General features: G+C 45.7%; 1 protein-coding gene across 2 annotated transcripts in view; it reads left to right on the top strand.

Moving 5' to 3' along the window:
• The window catches only part of LOC119979121 (dual specificity mitogen-activated protein kinase kinase 3-like), a 143,250-nt gene that overhangs the window by 14,465 nt on the left and 107,742 nt on the right, over positions 1-21,043 (top strand). The window contains exon 1 of one of the 2 annotated variants that reach the window (XM_038821129.1): positions 12,257-12,621. The exons of the other annotated variant lie outside the window; for it this stretch is intronic. Within the exon in view, the coding sequence (XP_038677057.1) occupies positions 12,606-12,621 (16 nt within the window). The 5' untranslated portion in view covers positions 12,257-12,605. Of the gene's footprint in view, positions 1-12,256; positions 12,622-21,043 lie in introns of those variants that run through there. 2 annotated transcript variants of the gene reach the window in all.

The following is a 21,043-nucleotide window of genomic DNA, read 5'->3' on the forward strand; positions in this document are numbered from 1 at the left end:
GGTCCTGATAAATGCGCAGCTCACAATTCTCCCACTTGCTGCTCCGTTCCTTCTTGGCCCACCGCAGAACGTGTTCCTTGTCCAGGAATTGGTGAAAACGTACCACCGTCGCCCTTGGCGGCTCGTTCGCTCGGGGCTTCTTCGCGAGAGCTCTGTGTGCTCTCTCCACTTTTGGGGGCCGAGGGAACGCCTCAGCCCCCATCAACTTCTCCAACATGCCCGTCACATAGGCCCTCGCATCTGATCCCTCACTGCCTTCAGGGAGGCCGACAATTCTAAGATTCTGCCTCCTGGACCTGTTCTCCAGGTCCTCCAGCTTCTCCTGCTTTCTTCTCTGGTGGTCGTTCATCATCTCCACCTTGGTCTCCAACACGGTTATGTACTCCTCATGCTCTGACACCTTTTTCTCCACCTCCTGGATCGTTCTAGAACATAGAACAGTACAGCACAGAACAGGCCCTTCGGCCCTCGATGTTGTGCCGAACAATGATCATCCCACTTAAACCCACGTAACCCGTATACCCGTAACCCAACAATCCCCCCATTAACCTTACACTACGGGCAATTTAGCATGGCCAATCCACCTAACCCGCACATCTTTGGACTGTGGGAGGAAACCGGAGCACCCGGAGGCAACCCACGCACACACGGGGAGGACGTGCAGACTCCACACAGACAGTGACCCAGCCGGGAATCGAACCTGGGACCCTGGAGCTGTGAAGCATTGATGCTAACCACCATGCTACACTAGATCAATCGAAGACTTAATCAGGTCCAGCTTGCCCTTCTTCAGCTTGGCGAAGCAATCTTCAAAACACTTCACCAGCTGCTCCGTCGACCACTGTGCTGTCTCACCCTGGCCCTTGCTCTCCGCCATGCTGTCCCGTGTTACCAGCACTGCTTGCGTCTCCCTTATAGGACTTTGTCGTCTCACACGGCTACTTCTGGTCCAATTCTCCATACACCGGAGGGGGATTTCTCCTTACTGTCTCACTCTTCACCGATTTATCCCATAAAATCTGGAAAAAAATGGGGGGGGAAAAGGTCCAAAATCCGTCACTGGCAGTAACTATCAAATGTGTGACCTACTCCTCCGTGGCCGCCACCGGAAGTCTCCTCCCCATCTTTTATGGGCAACAATGCAAGGGTGTCCAGCAGCATCTTCTCTGCAGCTGTCAGTGAGATGACTGGAGGACCATCTTCAGTTTTCTGCCTCCCCTTAATGTCTAATACCCTCTCCTCTTGTAGGAGGGAAAGAAGAGAGTTAAGAGTGAGAGTAATGCCATGTGTTGAACGAATGGATGGATGGAATGCATTTATTGAGGAGACTGAGGCAGAAGGTTAACATTGCCAAAAGATGAGGCTCAGAGGAGATGGACAAATGTGAGGAAAGTTCATTAACAGAGCAAGGTGATGTTTTGTTGTATGGTATATTTTGTGGGGAATATGGCATGCTTGGCTGGAATAGGCTTGAAAAGGCAGAGTGAGGGGATTGGGTTGATATTTCTTTTTTGAAAATAAATTTAGAGTACCCAATTCATTTTTTCCAATTAAGGAGCAATTTAGCGTGGCCAATCCACCTACCCTGCACATCTTTGGGTTGTGGGGCGAAACGCTTGATGACAATTTGATGATTAATTTACTGATGTCACAGTTGTGATTTTCTAATTTTGAAGAGTCCTATTCGACTCAACATTAGCTCTGTTTCTCTCTTCACACACGCTGCCAGACCTACTACGTATTTCCAGCAGCTTTGTTTTCATTTGTGATTTTACTCTATGTGGTAGTTAGGGCTGGGACTGTTGGAACTTGGGCCTAGGTGTTAGTGGTAATGCTGTGATATTGACAAGCATGTCTGTTTCTCCTCCCAACTTCTCCACCCCAAAATAGTCTTGCCCTTCCCTGCATTCCAAATATGTTTATTTACACATTCTTCCTTCTCTTCTACATCTTCGTTATGTTAAAATCAATTAGGGTTATTCTCTTAATTCCACCAAGGAGCCCTGATTCTCCGAATTGCATTCTTTGCAAGCAGGGTATCCCACTTGAAGTAGGATTTAATTCTTGAGAAGCATGAAATCATACTGCACAGAAGGTATGGAGAGGTAATTTTGGTAGATATTTGAGTCTCTTCCCTCTGAAGCTGATGGTTCTTGGCCAAGTTGCTGATCATCTCCTGGTATCTTTGATTCCAAGCCTTTTACCATGTGCAGCATCACTACAGATCTTGTCCTTGTCTGACATTCACACGCCTTCTAACAAGTGTTGCTGACTCGTGATCATGGGTGAACACCTTGAGTTCCCCAGCCCCCCCATTTTCTACCTCCACCCTCTCAATCTTGCATTGTCATCAGAAGGGTGGATAAATCAAAGTCCATTCACAACGACTGTTCTGTGGTTGGAGACCAAAATCCTTGAATATGACCCAGAAACAGTTGGTAAAATTATTGAACCTTCTTTTTCATCCACATTCCCCTGCCTAATATTCTCCAATGTGTACATTGGTATTGAAGGTTTGCAAGGACAGATCTAGATCTATATCTGCATCTGAGGGATTTTCAACAAGTTTTTGGAAGTACGTTGCCTATAGATGTTGGTCAGAAAATTGTGCATGATACAAAAAATTGCTCAACGCATCAAACTATAGTGTCATAGGTGTTTGCACAAACACGTGTTTACTTGAGTATTGTATGTTTGTCAGTTTTAAAAATTATTAATTCTTGGGTTTGACCTCGTTACCAAGGCTAGCATTTATTGTCCGTTTCTGTTTTCTCTTGAGAAGATGGTGTTAAGTTGACCTTTTGAACTGCTGTGTTGGAAATATACACTCTCCGTGCTGTTATGTAAGGTGTCTAAGATTTAGCGATAATGAAAGAATGGTGGTATCTTTCTAAGGCAGGATAGTGTGTGACTTGAGAGGAAATTGGGGTGCTCGCTTCCCTTGTCTTTCTAGGTGTCAGAGGTCCCTGGTTTGGGAGATATTGGTGAGTTTCTGCATTGCAACCTGTAGATGGTACTTACTGATGGAGTGAGGGGATGATTAATTAACACTGGTATTGTTTTCAATTCATTTGTGCATTGTTGGCAAGGTCAGGATTTATTGACCATTCCTAATCGCCCTTGAGAAAGTGATGGTGAAGACAATTGAGAAGCTTGCTAGGAAATTCCAGTGGGCAGCTAGGAGTCCCTCGCATTGCTGAGGATCTGGATTCACATATAGGCCCAGACCTGGTGAGGACGTTGGGTCCAGACCTGGTGAGGACGTAGTGAACTAGATGGGTTTTTATAACAATCTGCTAATATTGTGGTCATAATTACTAACTCTCTCTTCCAAACTTTTATTAACTGAATTTAAATTCTCCAGCTGCGACAGTGGGATTTGAACTCGTGTCTCTGGATCATTAGTCCAGGCCTTTGGGCTACTAATTCAATAACATAACATGCTCAAGTATCCTCATACCCTTTTAATATATCAAATGTATGATTTACATTTGCAATGGGTTTTTTGTAGGGTGCTTCTCATCTTCAAAATCTATCATTGTGGTATAATTAGTTATTTGGAAAAGCAGGGGGATTTTGTGTCTGTGTGGAGCAGGAGTAATAGCAAAATTAATTTGAGGTTGCATGCTGCTTTTTAATTGCACAACTTCAGAGTAGTCCAGTGTGATTAATGGGTGGTGTACAAGCCCTGGACCACATCCTGTTTCCTTCCTTTATATATCATCATCTTTTGCCTGCTTTTTTTGACAGTATCGTTCCCTGTCTGAGGGCAGACGGGCAGTAATGGCTCAAGACTAATTTTACAGTTGTAGGTGTTGTTAAGGAGTGTATGGAATGATTTCCTTTTTATTCCTTCCATTTTCTCAAACATGAACCATGTAGAATTTTGGCAGATCTCCTGCTTGGTATGGAGATCAGGAGCTTGAACAGAGGAAATCCTGCCTCAGATCATGTTGTGAAAGAAAGAAACAGGGACGGAACTTGCGTTTATTTAGTACCTTTCACAAATTCAGGATGTCCCACAGCATATCCAGATGTGGTGCAGTCCAGATGTTAATATGATGCATCACCTTCTTGGAACTCTATTGTTTTATTGTACCTTTGAGACCAGAATTACCAAAAATTATTTATCATAAAATATTGGGTGCAATTGAACAGCCTTATCACACCCAACCCAGTGATGCAACGAGGGCATTAAATCTCACCAGAGGCACTTCTGAGATTTGGGACACTGAAGATCTTGTGAGACATCGCAATCTGGATCTCGCCCTGTGACTGTCTGTGTGGAGTTTGGAAATTCTGTGTCTGCGAGGGTTTGTTCCGGGTGCTCCGGTTTCCTCACACAGTCCAAAGATGTGCAGGTTAGGTGGCTTGACCATGCTAAATTACTCCTTAAGTGTCCAAAGGTTAGGTAGGGTTATGGGGATAGGCTGGGCCTTAGTAGGGTGCTGTTTCAGAGGGTCGGTGCAGACTCAATGGGCTGAATAGCCTTCTTCTGTACTGTATGGATTTTATGAGAATCCCCAAACGGGTAAGTATGGGGATTGGGGGGTTGAGAGTTTGGAGTGGCATTGAAAATTGTGCCCTGATTGGGCTGGTTTAGCACCGGGCTAAAGAGCTGGCTTTTAAAGCAGACCAAGGCAGGCCAGCAGCATGGTTCAATTCCTGTACCAGCCTCCCCGAACAGGCGCCGGAGAATGTGGCGACTCGGGGCTTTTCACAGTAACTTCATTTGAAGCCTACTTGTGATAATAAGCAATTTTCATTTCATTTCATTTCCTGAGCTGGTCCATGCAGGAAATGAAGGTAATGCAGCCATGGCGGGGTGTTCCTCCCCAGGGCCAAAAATAGAACAGAGTTTGGTTTGATAGCGGGGTCAGCACTGAATAACACCCCGCTAAACTTGCCCAAAACAGGATTCCTGTTAAATTACGTCCATCATTTCCATTTCCATAGAACCTGATTATATAATTGAAGTAAAAACAGAAAATGCTTGAAAATCTCAGCGTGTCTGACAACATCTGTGGAGAGAGAGCAGAGTTGACGTTTTGTGTCTGGACGACTTTTCGTCAGAGCTCCGAAGAAGAGTCATCCAGACTCTAAACGTTAACTGTTGTTTTCTCTCGCAAACAAACCTTTGCTCATTTACCTGATTGCAGTCTGCGCCCAACACTAAGTGCACTATTGAGCGGTTGCATGTCTGAGCAAGGAGTGCAAAATCGTGAGAGTTAGCACAAGTTCAGATTAGCCTGTCTTCCTGCCCCACTTTAAGGGAGGTGCATTTAGGCTGGCGTAAGTGCTGGAAGTGACCGTGAATGACTATCTGACCTGTGGGAAGACGACTATGGCGAAACAAGGAGGAGGATGCTCCAAAGTTCTCTGATGCAGAATTGGAGGCCTTGTGTAGGAGGCAGACAGAAGCATAGATGTACCTTGTCCAATGTGGACAAGGAGACACTGTAGAGACAGTGGGAACAAATAGACATTTTACCCCTCATGACCTGGACGAAGTTCCACACGGAGTTCAAAGAGGTTTTTGAGCGTTCAAGGTCAGTAAATGTGTCTTCAAGTTCCTAATCAATCAAATACATTCCCAGCCTCGCACCTTTTAAAAAGAAAATAATAATTTTTATTCAAATTTTCCAACAATAAATTTTATCCCAACAAAGAAAAAACAGAACCCCCCCCCCAATACAAAGCAATAAATTAACAAGAAAAAGTAATAAACATAGTCGTAAGAACAAACCCCCATAACTGACCCATAGTCCCCTCTGCCCCCCCCCCCCCCCCCCCCGGGTTGCTGCTGTGATTCACCGCCCTCTAACACTCTGCCAGGAAATCAAGAAAGGGCTGCCACCGCTGCAGGAACCCTTGCACTGACCCCACCTCAGGGCAAACTTGACCCTCTCCAGTTTAATGAACCCAGCCATGTCACTGATCCAGGATTCCGGGCTCGGGGGCCTCGCATCCCTCCATTGTAGAAGGATCCTGTGCCGGGCTACTAGGGACACAAAGGCCAGGATACCGGCCTCTCTCGCCTCCTGCACTCCTGGCTCCGATGCCACCCCAAAAATAGCGAGCCCCCAGCCCGGTTCCACCCTGGAACCAACCACCCTGGACAAGGTCCCCACCACCCCCTTCCAGAAACCCTCCAGCGCCGGACAAGCCCAGAACATGTGGGTGTGATTCGCTGGACTTCCCGAACACCTCCCACACCTGTCCTCACCCCCAAAGAACCGGCTCGGCCTGGTCCCAGTCAAATGCGCCTTATGCAGCACCTTTAGCTGAATTAAACTAAGCTGTGCGCAAGAAGAGGAAGAGTTCACCCTCCCCAGGACGTCCGCCCATGTCCCCTCGTTGATCGCCTCCCCCAGCTCCTCCTCCCACTTCGCTTTCAGCTCCTCCACCGAGGCCTCTTCCCCCTCCTGCGTCACCTGATAAATTGCAGAGATCCTGCCCTCACCGACCCACGTCCCCGAGAGCACTCTATCCTGAACCCCCCTTGGCGGCAATAGCGGAAACTCCGCCACCTGCCGCCTAACAAACGTCCTAATCTGCATAAACCTGAAGGTATTCCCTGGGGGGAGACCCCACCTCCCCTCCAACTCCTCTAGGGTCACAAACTTCCCGTCGAGGAAGAGGTCCCCCATCCGCCTGATACCTGCCCTATGCCAGCTCAAAAACCCTCCATCTATCCTCCCTGGTACAAACCGGTGGTTCCCCCATATCGGGGACCAAACTCAGGCCTTCACTTCCCCCCTATGACGCCTCCACTGACCCCAGATTTTGAGGGTAGCTACCACTACTGAACTCGTAGAGTACCTTGCTGGGGGGAGTGGCAGTGGGGCCGTCACCAGTGCCTCCAAACTCGTGCCCACACAGGACGCTGCCTCCACCCTCTTCCATGCGGCTCCCTCCCCCTCCATCACCCACCTCCGAAACATTGCCACATTTGCCGGCCAGTAATACCTACACAGGTTGGGCAACGCCAGTCCACCCACCTCCCTGCCTCGCTCCAAGAATACCCTCCTCACTCTCGGGGTCTTCTGCGCCCACACGAACCCCAAAATGACCCTATTAACCCTCCTAAAGAAAGCCTTCGGAATCACGATGGGTAAACACTGGAAGAGAAACAAAAACCTTGGGAGCACCGTCATCTTAACCGACCCGCTAGGGAGAGTGGCAACACATCCCACCTCCTAAACTGCTCCACCAGCCTCGTAAAGTTTAACCTATGTAGGGCCTCCCAGCTCCTGGCTATCTGGACTCCCAAATACTTGAAGCTCCTCTCTGCCCTCTTCAACGGAAGCTCCCCTATCTCTTTCTCCTGGTCCCCCATATGCACCACAAACAATTCACTCTTCCCCACGTTGAGCTTGTCGCCGGAGAAGTCACCGAACTCCCCCAGGATCCTCATCACCTCTGGCATCTCCCCTGCCGGATCCGCAATGTACAGCAGTAAATCGTCCGCGTACAACGACAGCCGGTGCTCCCCCCTCCCCCGCACAATCCCCCTCCAGTTCCTCGATTCCCTCAGTGCCATGGCCAGGGGTTCAATCGCTAACGCGAAGAGCAGGGGAGACAAGGGGCACCCGTGCCTCATCCCCGGGACAGCCGAACGTCCTCCGACCTCCTCCCATTTGTCACCATGCTCGCTACTGGAGCACTATACAACAGCCTCACCGAACTAATGAATCCCTCACCTAACCCAAATCTCCTCAACACCTCCCGCAGGTAACTCCACTCCACCCTATCAAAAGCCTTCTCCGCATCCATCGATGCCACTATTTCCGCCTCCCCATCCACCGCCGACATCATTATGACATTAAGAAGCCGCCGCACGTTGACATTCAGCTGCCTCTCCTTCACAAAACCCGTTTGGTCCTCGTGAATGACCTGTGGGACCACATCCTCCACCCTCCTGGCCAATATTTTAGCCAGCAGCTTCGCGTCCACGTTGAGGAGCGGGATCGGCCTGTAAGACCCAAACTGGAGGGGGTCCTTATCCCGCTTCAAGATCAGAGAAATTAGTGCTCTGGACATCGTCGGGGGCAAAGACCCCCCTCCCTTGCCTCGTTCAGGGTCCTCACTAACAGTGGGCCTAGCAGGCCTGAGAACTTCTTGTAAAACTCCACCGGGAACCCGTCAGGCCCCGGCGCCTTCCCTGACTGCATACTCCCCAACGCCCCGCTCAGCTCCTCCAACTCAATTGGGGCCCACAGACCCTCTACCCGCTCCTCCCCCACTTTCGGGGACTCCAGCTTATCCAAAAAGCGGTCCATCCCACCCTCCTCCCCAGGGGGCACCGACCGATACAGCTCCTCATAAAAGGACCTGAACACCCCATTGATGCCCCTTGCACTCCGCACCAGACTCCCTCCTAAATCTCTAACTCCCCCATCTCTCCCGCTTCCGGAGCTGGTGGGCCAGCATCCGACTTGCCTTCTCCCCGTACTCGTATACTGCCCCCTGCGCCCTCCTCCACTGCGCCTCCGCTTTCCGGGTGGTCAATATGTCAAACTCCGCTTGGAGACTACGACGCTTCCTCAAAAGCCCCTCTTCCGGGACATCCGCATACCTCCTGTCCACCCGTACCATTTCTTCCACCAACCTCTCCCTCTCAATTTTCTCCCCCCTCTCCCTGTGTGCCCTAATAGATATCAGCTCCCCTCTAACCACCGTCTTCAACGCCTCCCAGACCACCCCCAATTGCACCTCCCCATTGTCGTTAGCTTCCAAGTACCCCTCTATGCACCTACGGACCCGCCCACATACTTCCTCCTCCGACGGAAGCCCCACATCTAACCTCCACAGCGGGCGTTGATCCTTCCCCTCCCCCAGCTCCAGGTCCACCGAATGCGGAGCGTGGTCTGAAACGGCTATCGCCGAGTACTCCACCCCTACCACCCTCTGAATTACCGCCCGGCTGAGGACAAAAAAATCGATCCGGGAATAAGCCTTATGGACGTGGGAGAAAAACGAGAACTCCCTACCTCCCGGCCTCAAAAACTTCCAAGGATCCACCCCTCCCATCTGGTCCATGAACCCCCTCAGCACTGTGGCTGCCGCCGGCCTCTTGCCCGTTTTGGACCTCGAACGATCCAGAGCCGGGTCCAGCACTGTATTAAAATCTCCGCCCAAAATCAAACCCTCCGACTCCAGGTCTGGGATCCGGCTCAGCATGCGCCGCATGAAGCCTGCATTGTCCCAATTAGGGGCGTACACACCAGCCTCACACTTTGTTCACACTTTATTAAATGCGCCAGACCTTCTTCACTCATGTACCAATAGTCTCCATTGATCACTCGTGCCTCACTTTCATAGCTTCACCTCACTCTCACACTTAGAAATTCTGCAAGCTTCACACCCACATTACACAGCTTGTCACATATTGCACCACATTACTTATTTTTGGAAATGTTTTAATGAAATTGTTAACATTTTATACAAAATTACAAAACCTACAAACAAAACACCAACCCCATCAAATCCCCCCCCCCCCCCCCCCCCCAAATAACCGACCAAAAATAATAAAAACAAAACAGAAAAGGGTAAGAACCCCCTGGACTACCCCCCCCCCCTTTCCCAACTGTTGATGGTGACCAATTATTTGAAATACAATATAAATGGCCTCCACCTCCTACAGAACCTTTCAATCGTCCCTCTCCCCTTGAATTGACCTTCTCTAGGTGCATAAATTCCATCAAATCCCCTAGCCACGCTGAAGAACTCGGCGGTGTTTCCAACCTCCAGCCCAACCGAATCCGCCTGTGTCACCAAAGAGGCGTAGGCAAGGCCATCCACACCCATCCGCAACTCTGGAACATCCAAAACCCCAAGAATAGCCGCCAGGGAGCAGGGTTCTAGCTCAATACTTAGGATCGCAGACATGGTGTCAAAAAAGGACCTCCAGGAACCCACCAGCTTAGAACAGGACCATAACATGCGTGTGGTGTGGGGGCTCCCTTGAGCAGCGCTTGCACCTATCCTCCACCTCCTCACAAAAAAGGGCTTATCCTTGCCTTAATTGAAGTGAGTTCAAAACCCTACCTTAACTAAATGAGGCTCAGCCTCGCACACGATGTGGCATTCACCCTCTCTTCACCCCTCCCTCCTGAATTGACCCCAACTTTCCCCACCCATTTTGCTTTCACCCCTTCCACCAAACTCGACTCTTTCCCCCGCTATTAGTGCATACATGCCGGATGTACTGCCCTCCTCCGACCCCGAACAGGAGAGAATCTGCTCCAATAAGGAAGTTGGCTGCATCACCAGGAAAGCCAAAAAAACCTGTTGACACAGCTCTCGCACCTGGAGGTACCTAAATATGTCCAAGTGTAAAAGCCCAAATTTCTCCTTCAGCTCCTTCAAGTGGGCAAATCACCCCTCCAAAAATAAATCTCCCACTCTCTTCCAACCCTCCCTCCATGAATAAAATGCGCCATCCAGTGTTGCCTGCTCAAAGAGGTGGTTAACTGGTTAGCAACCTGCTGCCTTTACTTCCTTAGTAAGACCCAGGTGTAGCATGTGCTCACTGTCTGCCCAAAATCAGTGTGTTTTGTATTGGAAGAGGTGTGTAGATTCTAATTAAATAATTCAGGAGCAAGTTTTCTGGAATAAAAAATAAAGGTCATTCTTGTGCAATTATCCTGAATTCACACAATGTCAAAACTTTGTCTCCTGAATGAATGTTCACGCACACACATACGCACACACATACGCACACACATTGGATACAGAGAAAGTTGGTTCAATTTTATATATTATAGTTAATTCGGTGTCTTGATTTACAATTTCCAATCTCCTACGTTGCCGGCATGGGGTTTATTGAATAAAGTTGATAATTTAAAGTTGAAGTGAGGGCCTTGTGGAAGGTTCATGGCAGATTGTGAGGTTTATTTTAGTTGAATATCTAGGAGTTTGGTTCTTAGCTTAATTGTTTGACTTATTTTGAAGTCTGATTCTCAATGGCTGACAAATTATAGTTCTGTTGAGTTCTGAGGTAATAAAAGGTGCAGTCCCTGAACCCAGTTTCAATCACATGACCATAGGGTTAACACTTCTCAGGCCTACCCAAATTGTTTTGAATAGAAGCCAGCGTGAAACGGATGGTGGCTATGAGTTTTGATGTTCTCTTTTGTCCAGTAGGAAACATGGAGACAGGCAGCCTGCAAACTCTGTAGTCTGCAGCTGGCCCATCCTTAAAGAATGTAAGTTGTGTACGTCACAGATAGCTGTGAGGTACTCTTACCTATGTCTGTATTTAATTAGATATTCACCAGACAGTATCAAGTGTCTGTAGTCCAAATTGCCATCAGATGATGTCAGGTGGCAGAGAGAAGAAAAGGGGAGGTGAAGGAGAAAAGTTGCATAATTTGCAGCTGCCATCTAAACAGCTTGTTTGTGTCCACGTCCAATGTTTTAAAGTATTGACTGACGGTTCAAATATGGTTTGCTTGTACTAGGCCTGACACCACCAATGTGCCTCTCTCAATTTCTCGCTTGTTCATTGTGGCCATATTATAGTATTGATGTTACAGTGTTAAGGTGTCCCTTGGATGATGGTAAGGGGCTGGATATAGTGTTCAAATGGATACCCAAAGTACGAGCGCCACTTTCTCATTTTTATTTTGTTTGTGTTACTGGTCTTCAACAAGCTGTCAGAGGGCCCATAACCTGCAGTCTTCAAACATACCTTGTGCACTGCTTTTGTCAGTAACTCTTGGGACTCTTGAGATTAATGGAGCCGTCAAGATTGCTTCTTTTAAAATAATTGGCATAAGAGATGGGTGAGATGAGAATTTTTTTTAAAACCCTGAACATTATTTTGATCTGTAATGTGCCACCAGAAAGTGGATGGGAAACAGTTATAATAGAACTAAGGGGTGAAATTTGCAAAGCTATGGAAAAAGAACAGGGGTGTGGATAACTCTTTCAAAGAGTTAGTATGGGCATTTTGGACCGAGTGGCCTCATTTTGTGCTGTCATCGTCTGTGATTTTTTAAAAAAGTGCCATTGATGGCAGTTGCAGAAGTTGGGTTAGGGAAAAGAGCAATCGCACACTTGTGCGGAGGTAGTTTGTTCAATAAAGCATTTGCTTCAGAACCCAGCTCCTTAAGGTTGTGTTTTTTAAATGTTTAAACGGGAGAACGCCTCAAAGGGCCACCTACGTAAAGATCAGTCACGTTCAGACACTTGGGTGTGTTTTAAAAACAAAAATCATACCTCCTGTAGCCTCCTTGTTTGGCTTCTTTCCAACTTCCTGTGTGATGTCATGGTGGAGATTGGTTTATTGCTGCAGCTTTTACTCAGCTTATGGCAGCTGAGTTGAAAGGAAGGACTGATGCCGGTGCAGTTGGCAACGGGAGTATCTTTAACATAAGGAAGCAAATTGCCATCAGCTTGTATCAGGCGGCAGAGAGAAGAAAAGGGGAGGTGAGGGAGAAAGCATTGTAAAGCAAAGCAGCAACAGCAGAGTATTTTGTAAGAACAGCATGCATGCAGGTCTGCAGAGTGAGGCCCAAAGTGTGCAGCAAGTTCTTTGAGTTTGTGCATGAGACTTCCCCTAAAGGCACGTCACGCCTCAGCTGCACTTCTGGGAACTCATGGACAGGAGACAAGGTAAGTTTTGCAATTTTATTGACAAGCTTGACCCCATCTAAGTCGTTGTGAGGTTTTATGTTTAAACCTTTGTGTGTTGCAAGTGCATGGAGCATAGAACTAGCTCAGTGCAGCAAGAATTTTGGAGCTAGCTTGTTTACTTCCATTTGTTGCACAATCAGCCTTCATTTACAGTAGCTTGTTTGCAGCAGAGACCTGAAGTAGGGAGTTACCGTAAGTTGCAGTGCCAAACAGCAAATGAAGCCAGCTTTTGGGAGCTGGAGGTTGCTAGCTCAGCACACTTGCATGCAGTTTTGCTCTTTAAATTGACCCAGCACTGTGATCTATAATAGAAATCTGCAGCACGCATACTTGACTATATCAGTACTCTGCAGCACTTAATGGGCACCCTGCGACTGGGAGTGTTCATCTTAAAGGGAACATTGGCTCGGTTACCAGTTCAGTCTGCTTGTTGGACATTGTTCTTTTTAATAGAAGCATTTGGGTAGAGATAACTATTTGCTTTGTCTTGGAGCTTTTGTGTTGTGCGTTCTGGCTTTGCATTGCCACAGTGTTTTTGGGACCATGCACGTCTGGAGAAAGGGAAACTTGTAATGATTTTCTTTTAAGTTACGCACTATTTTGCTGTTTTTTGATTTTTTTTTTAACTTTGAAAATGTGTGCATGTGTCCAATCAATAAGGCTGTGTAAAATAACTTGAAAAGCAGAGAGTGGATTACATAATCTATATTGCAAAAATAACTTTCAACTCTTCTTATGAGGTGATTGATGTTAGTTCTGGAAACTCTTCCCATTTGGGGCACTTGCTATCTCCCTCAAGCACTTTCAGATGAGGTATGGCATTATTAGATGCACACCAAAGCTTTTGTAGCTGAATTTAGTTTGATCAAAGTTTGCAAACATTAATGACACTGCAAAGTAAGTGGAACAAAATAAATATTTTGTAAAAAAACGTGCATAATCAGGAATAAACCATTGGCTTAGTGGTAACATTCCTGTCTCTTGAGTCAGTGTTGGGTTTGAGCCTGCTCCAGGCAACCCCGGTGAGCAGAGACTGGAGTGCTGACTCTGGATACTGGAATGACATCCAGCAAAAGTACTCGAGCCTTACAAGTCTGTGCGCCCTCCCTCACATTTGTAGGTAGGGCCCTTTTCACCTTTGGTTGGAGCCCAGCTAGGGAAAGGCACTCCAAAGACTAGAAAAATGAACGACGATGCCAATGGACTGAGGTCTCGTGTGAGACTTAAGTAGGACCTTCCCCAGGGAAGAACACAATGGAGGGGTGGACATGCATCCCATTTGTCCAACTTTAGACATAAAATGGTGCATCCTGTGTGTGTTGCATTTAGCTGTCAAGCTTTTCTGAATGCACATTTTGCATCATACATACAAAGAAAAGTAAAAGCAATTTTTTGGACTATAAGAAAAATTTCTCCACAATAATAAATAAACAATGCGTAGTTTCTAATGACCTTGGCTATTGCACTTTAAAAAAAAAAGTGATGACCTCTAATTGACTGAATTTGCTAACAACATCAAATAATTCATTTCACGAATGTTAAGCAATTAAAGGGTTGCACAGAATCATAGAATTTACAGTGCAGAAGGAGGCCATTCAGCCCATCGAGTCTGCACTGGCTCTTGGAAAGAGCATCCTACTTAAGCCCATGCTCCCACCCTATCCCAGTAACCCCACCCATCCTTTTTGGACACAAAGGGCAATTTATCATGGTCAATCCACCTAACCTGCACATCTTTGGACTGTGGGAGGAAACTGGAGCACCCAGAGGAAACTCACGCAGACACAGGGAGAACGTGTAGACTCCACACAGACAGTGACCAAGTCTGGAATCGAACCTGGGACTCTGGAGCTGTGAAGCCACTGGGCTAACCACTGTGCTACCGTGCTGCCCATCTGACCCTTACCAGTAGAATAATATATTGTGTGTTATGGTAAGTAGTTTTGTCCTTTCTGACATCACAACTTTTGACTTGGTGAATAACGCCATGGAGATTTTACAATACCTATATGTTAATACATGCAACCCAAAATCTCTGCAGCTCTTTTAAAAGCAGTGACTTGTGTTAGATTACAGTTCTAGAGATGCTGACCATTATCTGGTGCTTTTGCTTTGGATCGTCCTGGGAAGACGCTTGTGATGGATGTATTCTTGAGTTTGGTCTCCATTTCCCCTGGTGTGCACACACTTGTCAGGAGCAAAAACCCCATTTTAGGCTTGCTAGTCCAGGGTTAGATTAGCTTCCTGAAAACTGCTCTGTGTGAAATAAGCCAACTTGCCATAAACGATTACTTTAAAGTTGGAGCCTTGTGTTCGATATGACTTAATACCACAGCAGATGGAGTCTTTGATGTGCTATCTGGGAGTTTTTAAAATTTAACTTTTGATTGAGGTTTTCAGATCAAAACTCCATCTCTTAAATCCTGTATTTAATAAATAAACTTGTATATCTATGCATAAATTTGCCAAATTAGATGAACGGCCATGTTATCTTTCATTCTCCACATTGCAGATAGAGGGTCAGTTCTATCAAAATCTTCTTTAAGAACTAACATTTTGGAAAATAAACAAACTTTGCATTTAAATAATGTCTTATCACATCTCTTGGCAATATCATATCTACAATTAATTATTTTGAAATTCGGTGAACATTGCGATATAGGCAAATGTAGCAGCTGTTATAGAACATAGAACAGTACAGCACAGAACAGGCCCTTCGGCCCTCGATGTTGTGCCGAGCAATGATCACCCTACTCAAACCCACGTATCCACCCTATACCCGTAACCCAACAACCCCCCCTTAACCTTACTTTTTTAGGGCACTACGGGCAATTTAGCATGGCCAATCCACCTAACCCACACATCTTTGGACTGTGGGAGGAAACCGGAGCACCCGGAGGAAACCCACGCACACACGGGGAGGACGTGCAGACTCCGCACAGACAGTGACCCAGCCGGGAATCGAACCTGGGACCCTGGAGCTGTGAAGCATTTATGCCATCCACCATGCTACCGTGCTGCCCACTGTGAGCAGTAAAGGATGAATGACCAGTTTAGGATGCAGCTCATAGAATTCCTACAGTGCAAAAGGAACCATTCAGCCCATCGAGTCTACACCAATCGTCTGATAGAGCACCCTAACTTTGGCCCACTCCTCTGCTCTAGCCCTGTAACCCCAGCTAACCTTTTGCACACCAAAGAGCAATTTAGCATGGCCTACTTGCACATCCTTGGACTGCGGGAGGAAACCAGAGCTCCCGGAGGAAACCCACGCAGACATGGGGAGATGTGCAAACCCCACGCAGTCACCCAAAGCCGGGATTGAACCCAGGTCCCTGGTGCTGAGGCAGCAGTGCTAACTACTGTGCCACTGTGCTACTCCCTGCCGTTTTAAGGGAGGAATGTTGGTCAGGATACTGGGAGGTTCGCATGCTCTTTTAATAATGCTTGGGGACTTTTTACGTTCACCAGAATTAGATTTAACATCTTGACCAAAGGACTGCATTTCTCATAATGCAGTACTGCTGCATTGGGGAGATCAGCCTAGAGAACTGCTTCCTTGAGTGGAGCACGAACTAACAAGCTTTCTGACTTGTACTAAAAAAAGGTGCCTGTTTCTATTCTTGGACATACCATTTTCCACTGTTTCCTTGACTTGCCTTTTATGAATGAAATTATTTTAGTATTCCAAAATCTGTTTGTTTGCTCACCATCTATACAGGGAGTTGTGCCTCATCACTTTAACTGTGATGTGTTGCTCAACCACTAGGGAACCTTTTGAAGACTAATTCTAGTTTTTATCCTTACTGGTTACAATGTTATCCCTTGGCTCTGAGACCCACAAGATATAATGTTACTAGCAGCACGAAGCAGTAGTGTAGAATACAGCGCATGAGCAGTACTGTAGGTCAATGGTTTTGCACCCTGTGATCAGTTTATCTGCAATTGCTGCAGATTCTTTATCTAGAACATAGAACATAGAACAGTACAGCACAGAACAGGCCCTTTGGCCCTCAATGTTGTGCCGAGCAATGATCACCCCACTCAAACCCACGTATCCACCCTATACCCGTAACCCAACAACCCCCTCCTTAACCTTACTTTTGTTTTAGGACACTACGGGCAATTTAGCATGGCCAATCCACCTAACCCGCACATCTTTGGACTGTGGGAGGAAACCGGAGCACCCGGAGGAAACCCACGCACACACGGGGAGGACGTGCAGACTCCACACAGACAGTGACCCAGCCGGGAATCGAACTTGGGACCCTGGAGCTGTGAAGCATTTATGCTAACCACCATGCTACCGTGCTGCCCATTATCTCTCTCTCTCTCTCTCTCTCTCTGTTAGCCAGCTGAATTCAGCTTTCCAAGTTAATTTGAATATGGGTGAAAACGTGGGCAGGCTGGATGTGTCTCGTCAACTGGCAAATCTCCAAAGCGATGGATGATGCTTTCTTTCCTCTATGCATCTTTTGATGGGGGTCACAGCTGTCCCAAGTACTGTAAACACCACAAAGAGTAGGTGGTTGGCAATGTAGTAAACCTTTTTCTTTGACCAGGCTTTTGCTCACTTGTCTAAAATATCTCTACGTATGGATTAGGGGAAAGTTTTGTCTAAAAATCACTTATGAAGCACTTAAGGATGTTTTTGTCATGTTAGTGCAAGTCATTGGGTAGGATTTTCTGGCCCTTCCAGCGGTCCCATTGTAGTTGATATCACCCCTCCAGTGTGGCAGGTTCCCCAGTGCTGGGACAGGCGAGTCACACAGAACAAACACCGTAGGATGATCCAAAGATGGCCAATGGCGAGCCGCCTCCTCGACCGGAAAACACGCCATTGGGGGGGATGAAAAATCCCGCCCATTGTCTGATTCTGTTCCCCCCCCCACTCTTTTGTCCGGCACAGACTAAATGACCACCTTCAGTTCTGTAAATTTTTATAATTCAGTGATTCTTTATTTTGAATTTCATTGTCTCTGTCAGTTTGATGTTAAGCTTGATGAGATTCAGTATCGCCTTTCTTTGTTATCTCCATATTTTATACGATTATAGGTTAGCACTGTTGCTTCACAGCGCCAGGGACCCAGGTTCAGTCCCCAGCTTGGGTCACTGTCTGTGCGAAGTCTATACGTTCTCCCTGTGTCTGCGCGTGTTTCTTTCGGGTGCTCCAGTTTCCTCCCACAAGTTCCGAAAGAAGTGTTTGTTAGTTGAATTGGACATTCTGAATTCTCTGTGTACCCAAACAGGCGCCGGAGTGTGGCAAAAGGGGATTTTCACAGTAACTTCATTGCAGTGTTAATGTAAGCCTACCTGTGACATTAATAAAGATTATTAAATTAGTGCTTCAACTTTTCAAATTGGGGCAAATGGGTTTTAAAAGGGGCAATGGGATTTTATTCTGCAGTATTTGGAAATGATCAGGATGGTGGTTGTATTTTTACTGCAACATCACTAATGACAGCAAGACAGCGGAGCTGCTATTGCAGAGGATGGTGTCCTGTGTTGCTGGTGTATCCTTTACTGCTGGTGCATAAAGAAAGGATCGGATTAAACTGCAGTGATAAGAATGATGCTCATCACAGATCTTGGGATCATACATTTACTTTTATAAAACTCGCACTCCTAAATGCCCTCTGTTTTCCAGCCTATTACCAGCCTCTTTTAAATCCTGCCCTTTTGACCATATATTATTCATTCCTCTTAACACGAGGCTCCCGTCCCATTGTTTAGATACAAAGATCTCCATGATGCCTGCTCCAGCCACAATGCTTTCTCTGTTGTCCACTTGTGAATAAAGCTGTATGACATAATATTTTTGTTTAATCTTAAAGCACTTTCTGGATTAAATCCTCACTTGGAATGAAACCACTAAGTGCTTTTAACTCTCCCTGATTGTGATTCATTAAAGTGTGAAACTATTTTATAATATTTGAGAATAGACTTTTGGAGGCCAGTACCTGTGAGCATTTGCTTAATCCAGCTTCTTGTCACCGTCCACCGTTTTTTTGTTGGTGTATGCTACCAGGATAAGGGAGCCTGGTTTAGTTGTGTATTTATACTAAGCACTAGCTCGTAGGTGCCAGTCTCCCAAAGCAGTGCAAATATTCAAAGTTGTTCTGTTTGTGGTATCTGCTGTGTTTCCATTGTTAATCCATACAGGTACGACCAAGACTTGGATGAGGTGGCTTGTGAGATTTGAATCCTTACTTTTCGTAACTCTAAGAAGGTGTTGTTTTTATTTGATTGTTGTCCTTTGTGTAACTGGCTTGATACCACAATTGTAGGCACTGTTTACTGTAATGTGTGATATCTCTTTGTGTGATATCCCATATATCGGATCAGGAGGACCTATCTACCAAGTCCCGAGGTGGACAATTGGGACCACGCATCCTACCTTTCCAAAAGCTACTTTTGAAGCTGGTCCTAAACTCGGACCACAGCCTGCTATGAAACATGGGCCTTTAGTCATTGTCACGCCCCTGTAATTAGATGATTTTCTATGCAAACAAACACAAGCCATGTATTACTATAGCTCAGTAATTAAACTAAGTGGTAGCTTGATCTTTTAGAAACATTTTTTCAAGTTGGATTATCTCGGGCAGTGCTTTATAATTAAATGAAGAACATTGTGGCATTTTCTAATTTTCCATGCATATGTCCATATCTATATTTTTATCCCCTCAACCCCAATAATAAATGCATGAATCTTAGTCCTATAAAGGATAGTAGACTGTGCCATTTATGTTGGGAGTGGATCATCCACTATATTACTGGTATATGGTGACTGTTAGCAGATAATGAAAAGCTAGATTAAGTTGGTGCCGTAAGTATTCGGCACATCATAAAATATTAAAATGCGCAGCTGTCGCTTCCGTGCTCTCTGAAACTTTTTCTCTGCATTGCTTCTATATTCGCTGCCTTCTCAAAGTGTACTCCTTCCATTGCTTTGTCCTCCTGTCAGACATGATTCAGTGGGTAACACTCAACTCTGAGTCATATGGTTGTGGATCCTAGTCGAGTATATCATCCAGGCTGAGAGTGCTGCACTGCCGTTTGCCTAGTCATTCAGATGAAACTTTAAAAAAAAAGACCCCGTCTTCCCTTGCATGTGACCATAAAAGTTCCCATGGCACTATTTTTGTAACTACCCATCAACCAGCATCATGAAAATTGATGATTAAGCGATGATTTGTTTGAGGTATCTGGCTGTGCATGAACTGTAATATGACTGATCGTGTAAGAAAAACCTTGAGCTTAGCGAGACACGTACATGGCAGGGATTTTCTGCCGTGGTCTCAAACTTGTGCATGGAATTGACTGTGCTACTGTTTTTACTTCTGCTCTTGAGCAACACTGTTGTTACCAATACAGCTTGATTTTTAAAAATCAAACCTAGTATTAGTGTAATGGAAAACACGAGATAAAACTGTCCTTAAGTAGTTGTATACAGCACAGTGCTTTAGAGCTTCGTTAGCTAGCACAATGGTACTGCCGCTTTGAAGCTGAGCACGTTTGATTTGTGTGTTCAAAATAGAAATGAAACCTGTTGAACATCCCTTTTCTATATCTAGGGCAATTCAGCATGTTTAGCAAAATGCTTGGTTGTTGAATTTTCTGTGTACTTTTCTTTGTTCTTTGTATTCTGGAAATGACATTCTAATCAGGACTTGAGTATTTCCCATCTCAACTCCGAGTTTGTTTTCAGACACATGTCAGCGACATAGATGTGATCTTGCAATATAACTCAGAGTCACCATGCCAACACTTTATGCACCGAGATCTTTTTATTTACAGAGAATCTTTTTATTTATGTCGACAAAGGATGAATGCGAGAGATTTTTATATTGGGTCCTCTTGAATTATGAAAAACAATAGGCAAAGACATCAATGATTTTGCTGGTCCAGTTTGCATTCTGCCAAGCTGGACAATACTAATGAGAAGCGCTGATGGGAGCAGTTGGTCGTGGGGGCATCTTGCAGGGAGCATATTGCCTTAAAACTAAATGTATTGAGCTGAAGTATACTTTTTGGCATAGTACATTGGAATGAGTTGTGTTTCACTGTCGGTAATTCCTGGGAGTTAATTTATAACAACATCAAAACAAGAGTGTTTGAGAAGAAAAAGCAGCCTTTATTCTTTTTCAATTTAATTTAGAATAACCGATTAATTTTATCAGATTATTTGTACTTTCTGTTGATGTGGAGCCCATTTTTGTTTTTAAATACATTTATCAAAGCAAATACTCTTCAAAAGGCAAATCTAATTTCAAGAGTTTGCTTAACTTTGAAAGAACCAAATGGTTAGTGGTAATCCTATATTATTATAGGCTTTATTTTGTATTTTATAAACAGAATTGTTCTCGGCAAAAACTAAATGGTGGCCTCTCGGCTTATCGAG

This window comes from Scyliorhinus canicula, chromosome 15, assembly GCF_902713615.1.
Source record: "Scyliorhinus canicula chromosome 15, sScyCan1.1, whole genome shotgun sequence".
Lineage (NCBI taxonomy): Eukaryota > Metazoa > Chordata > Chondrichthyes > Carcharhiniformes > Scyliorhinidae > Scyliorhinus > Scyliorhinus canicula.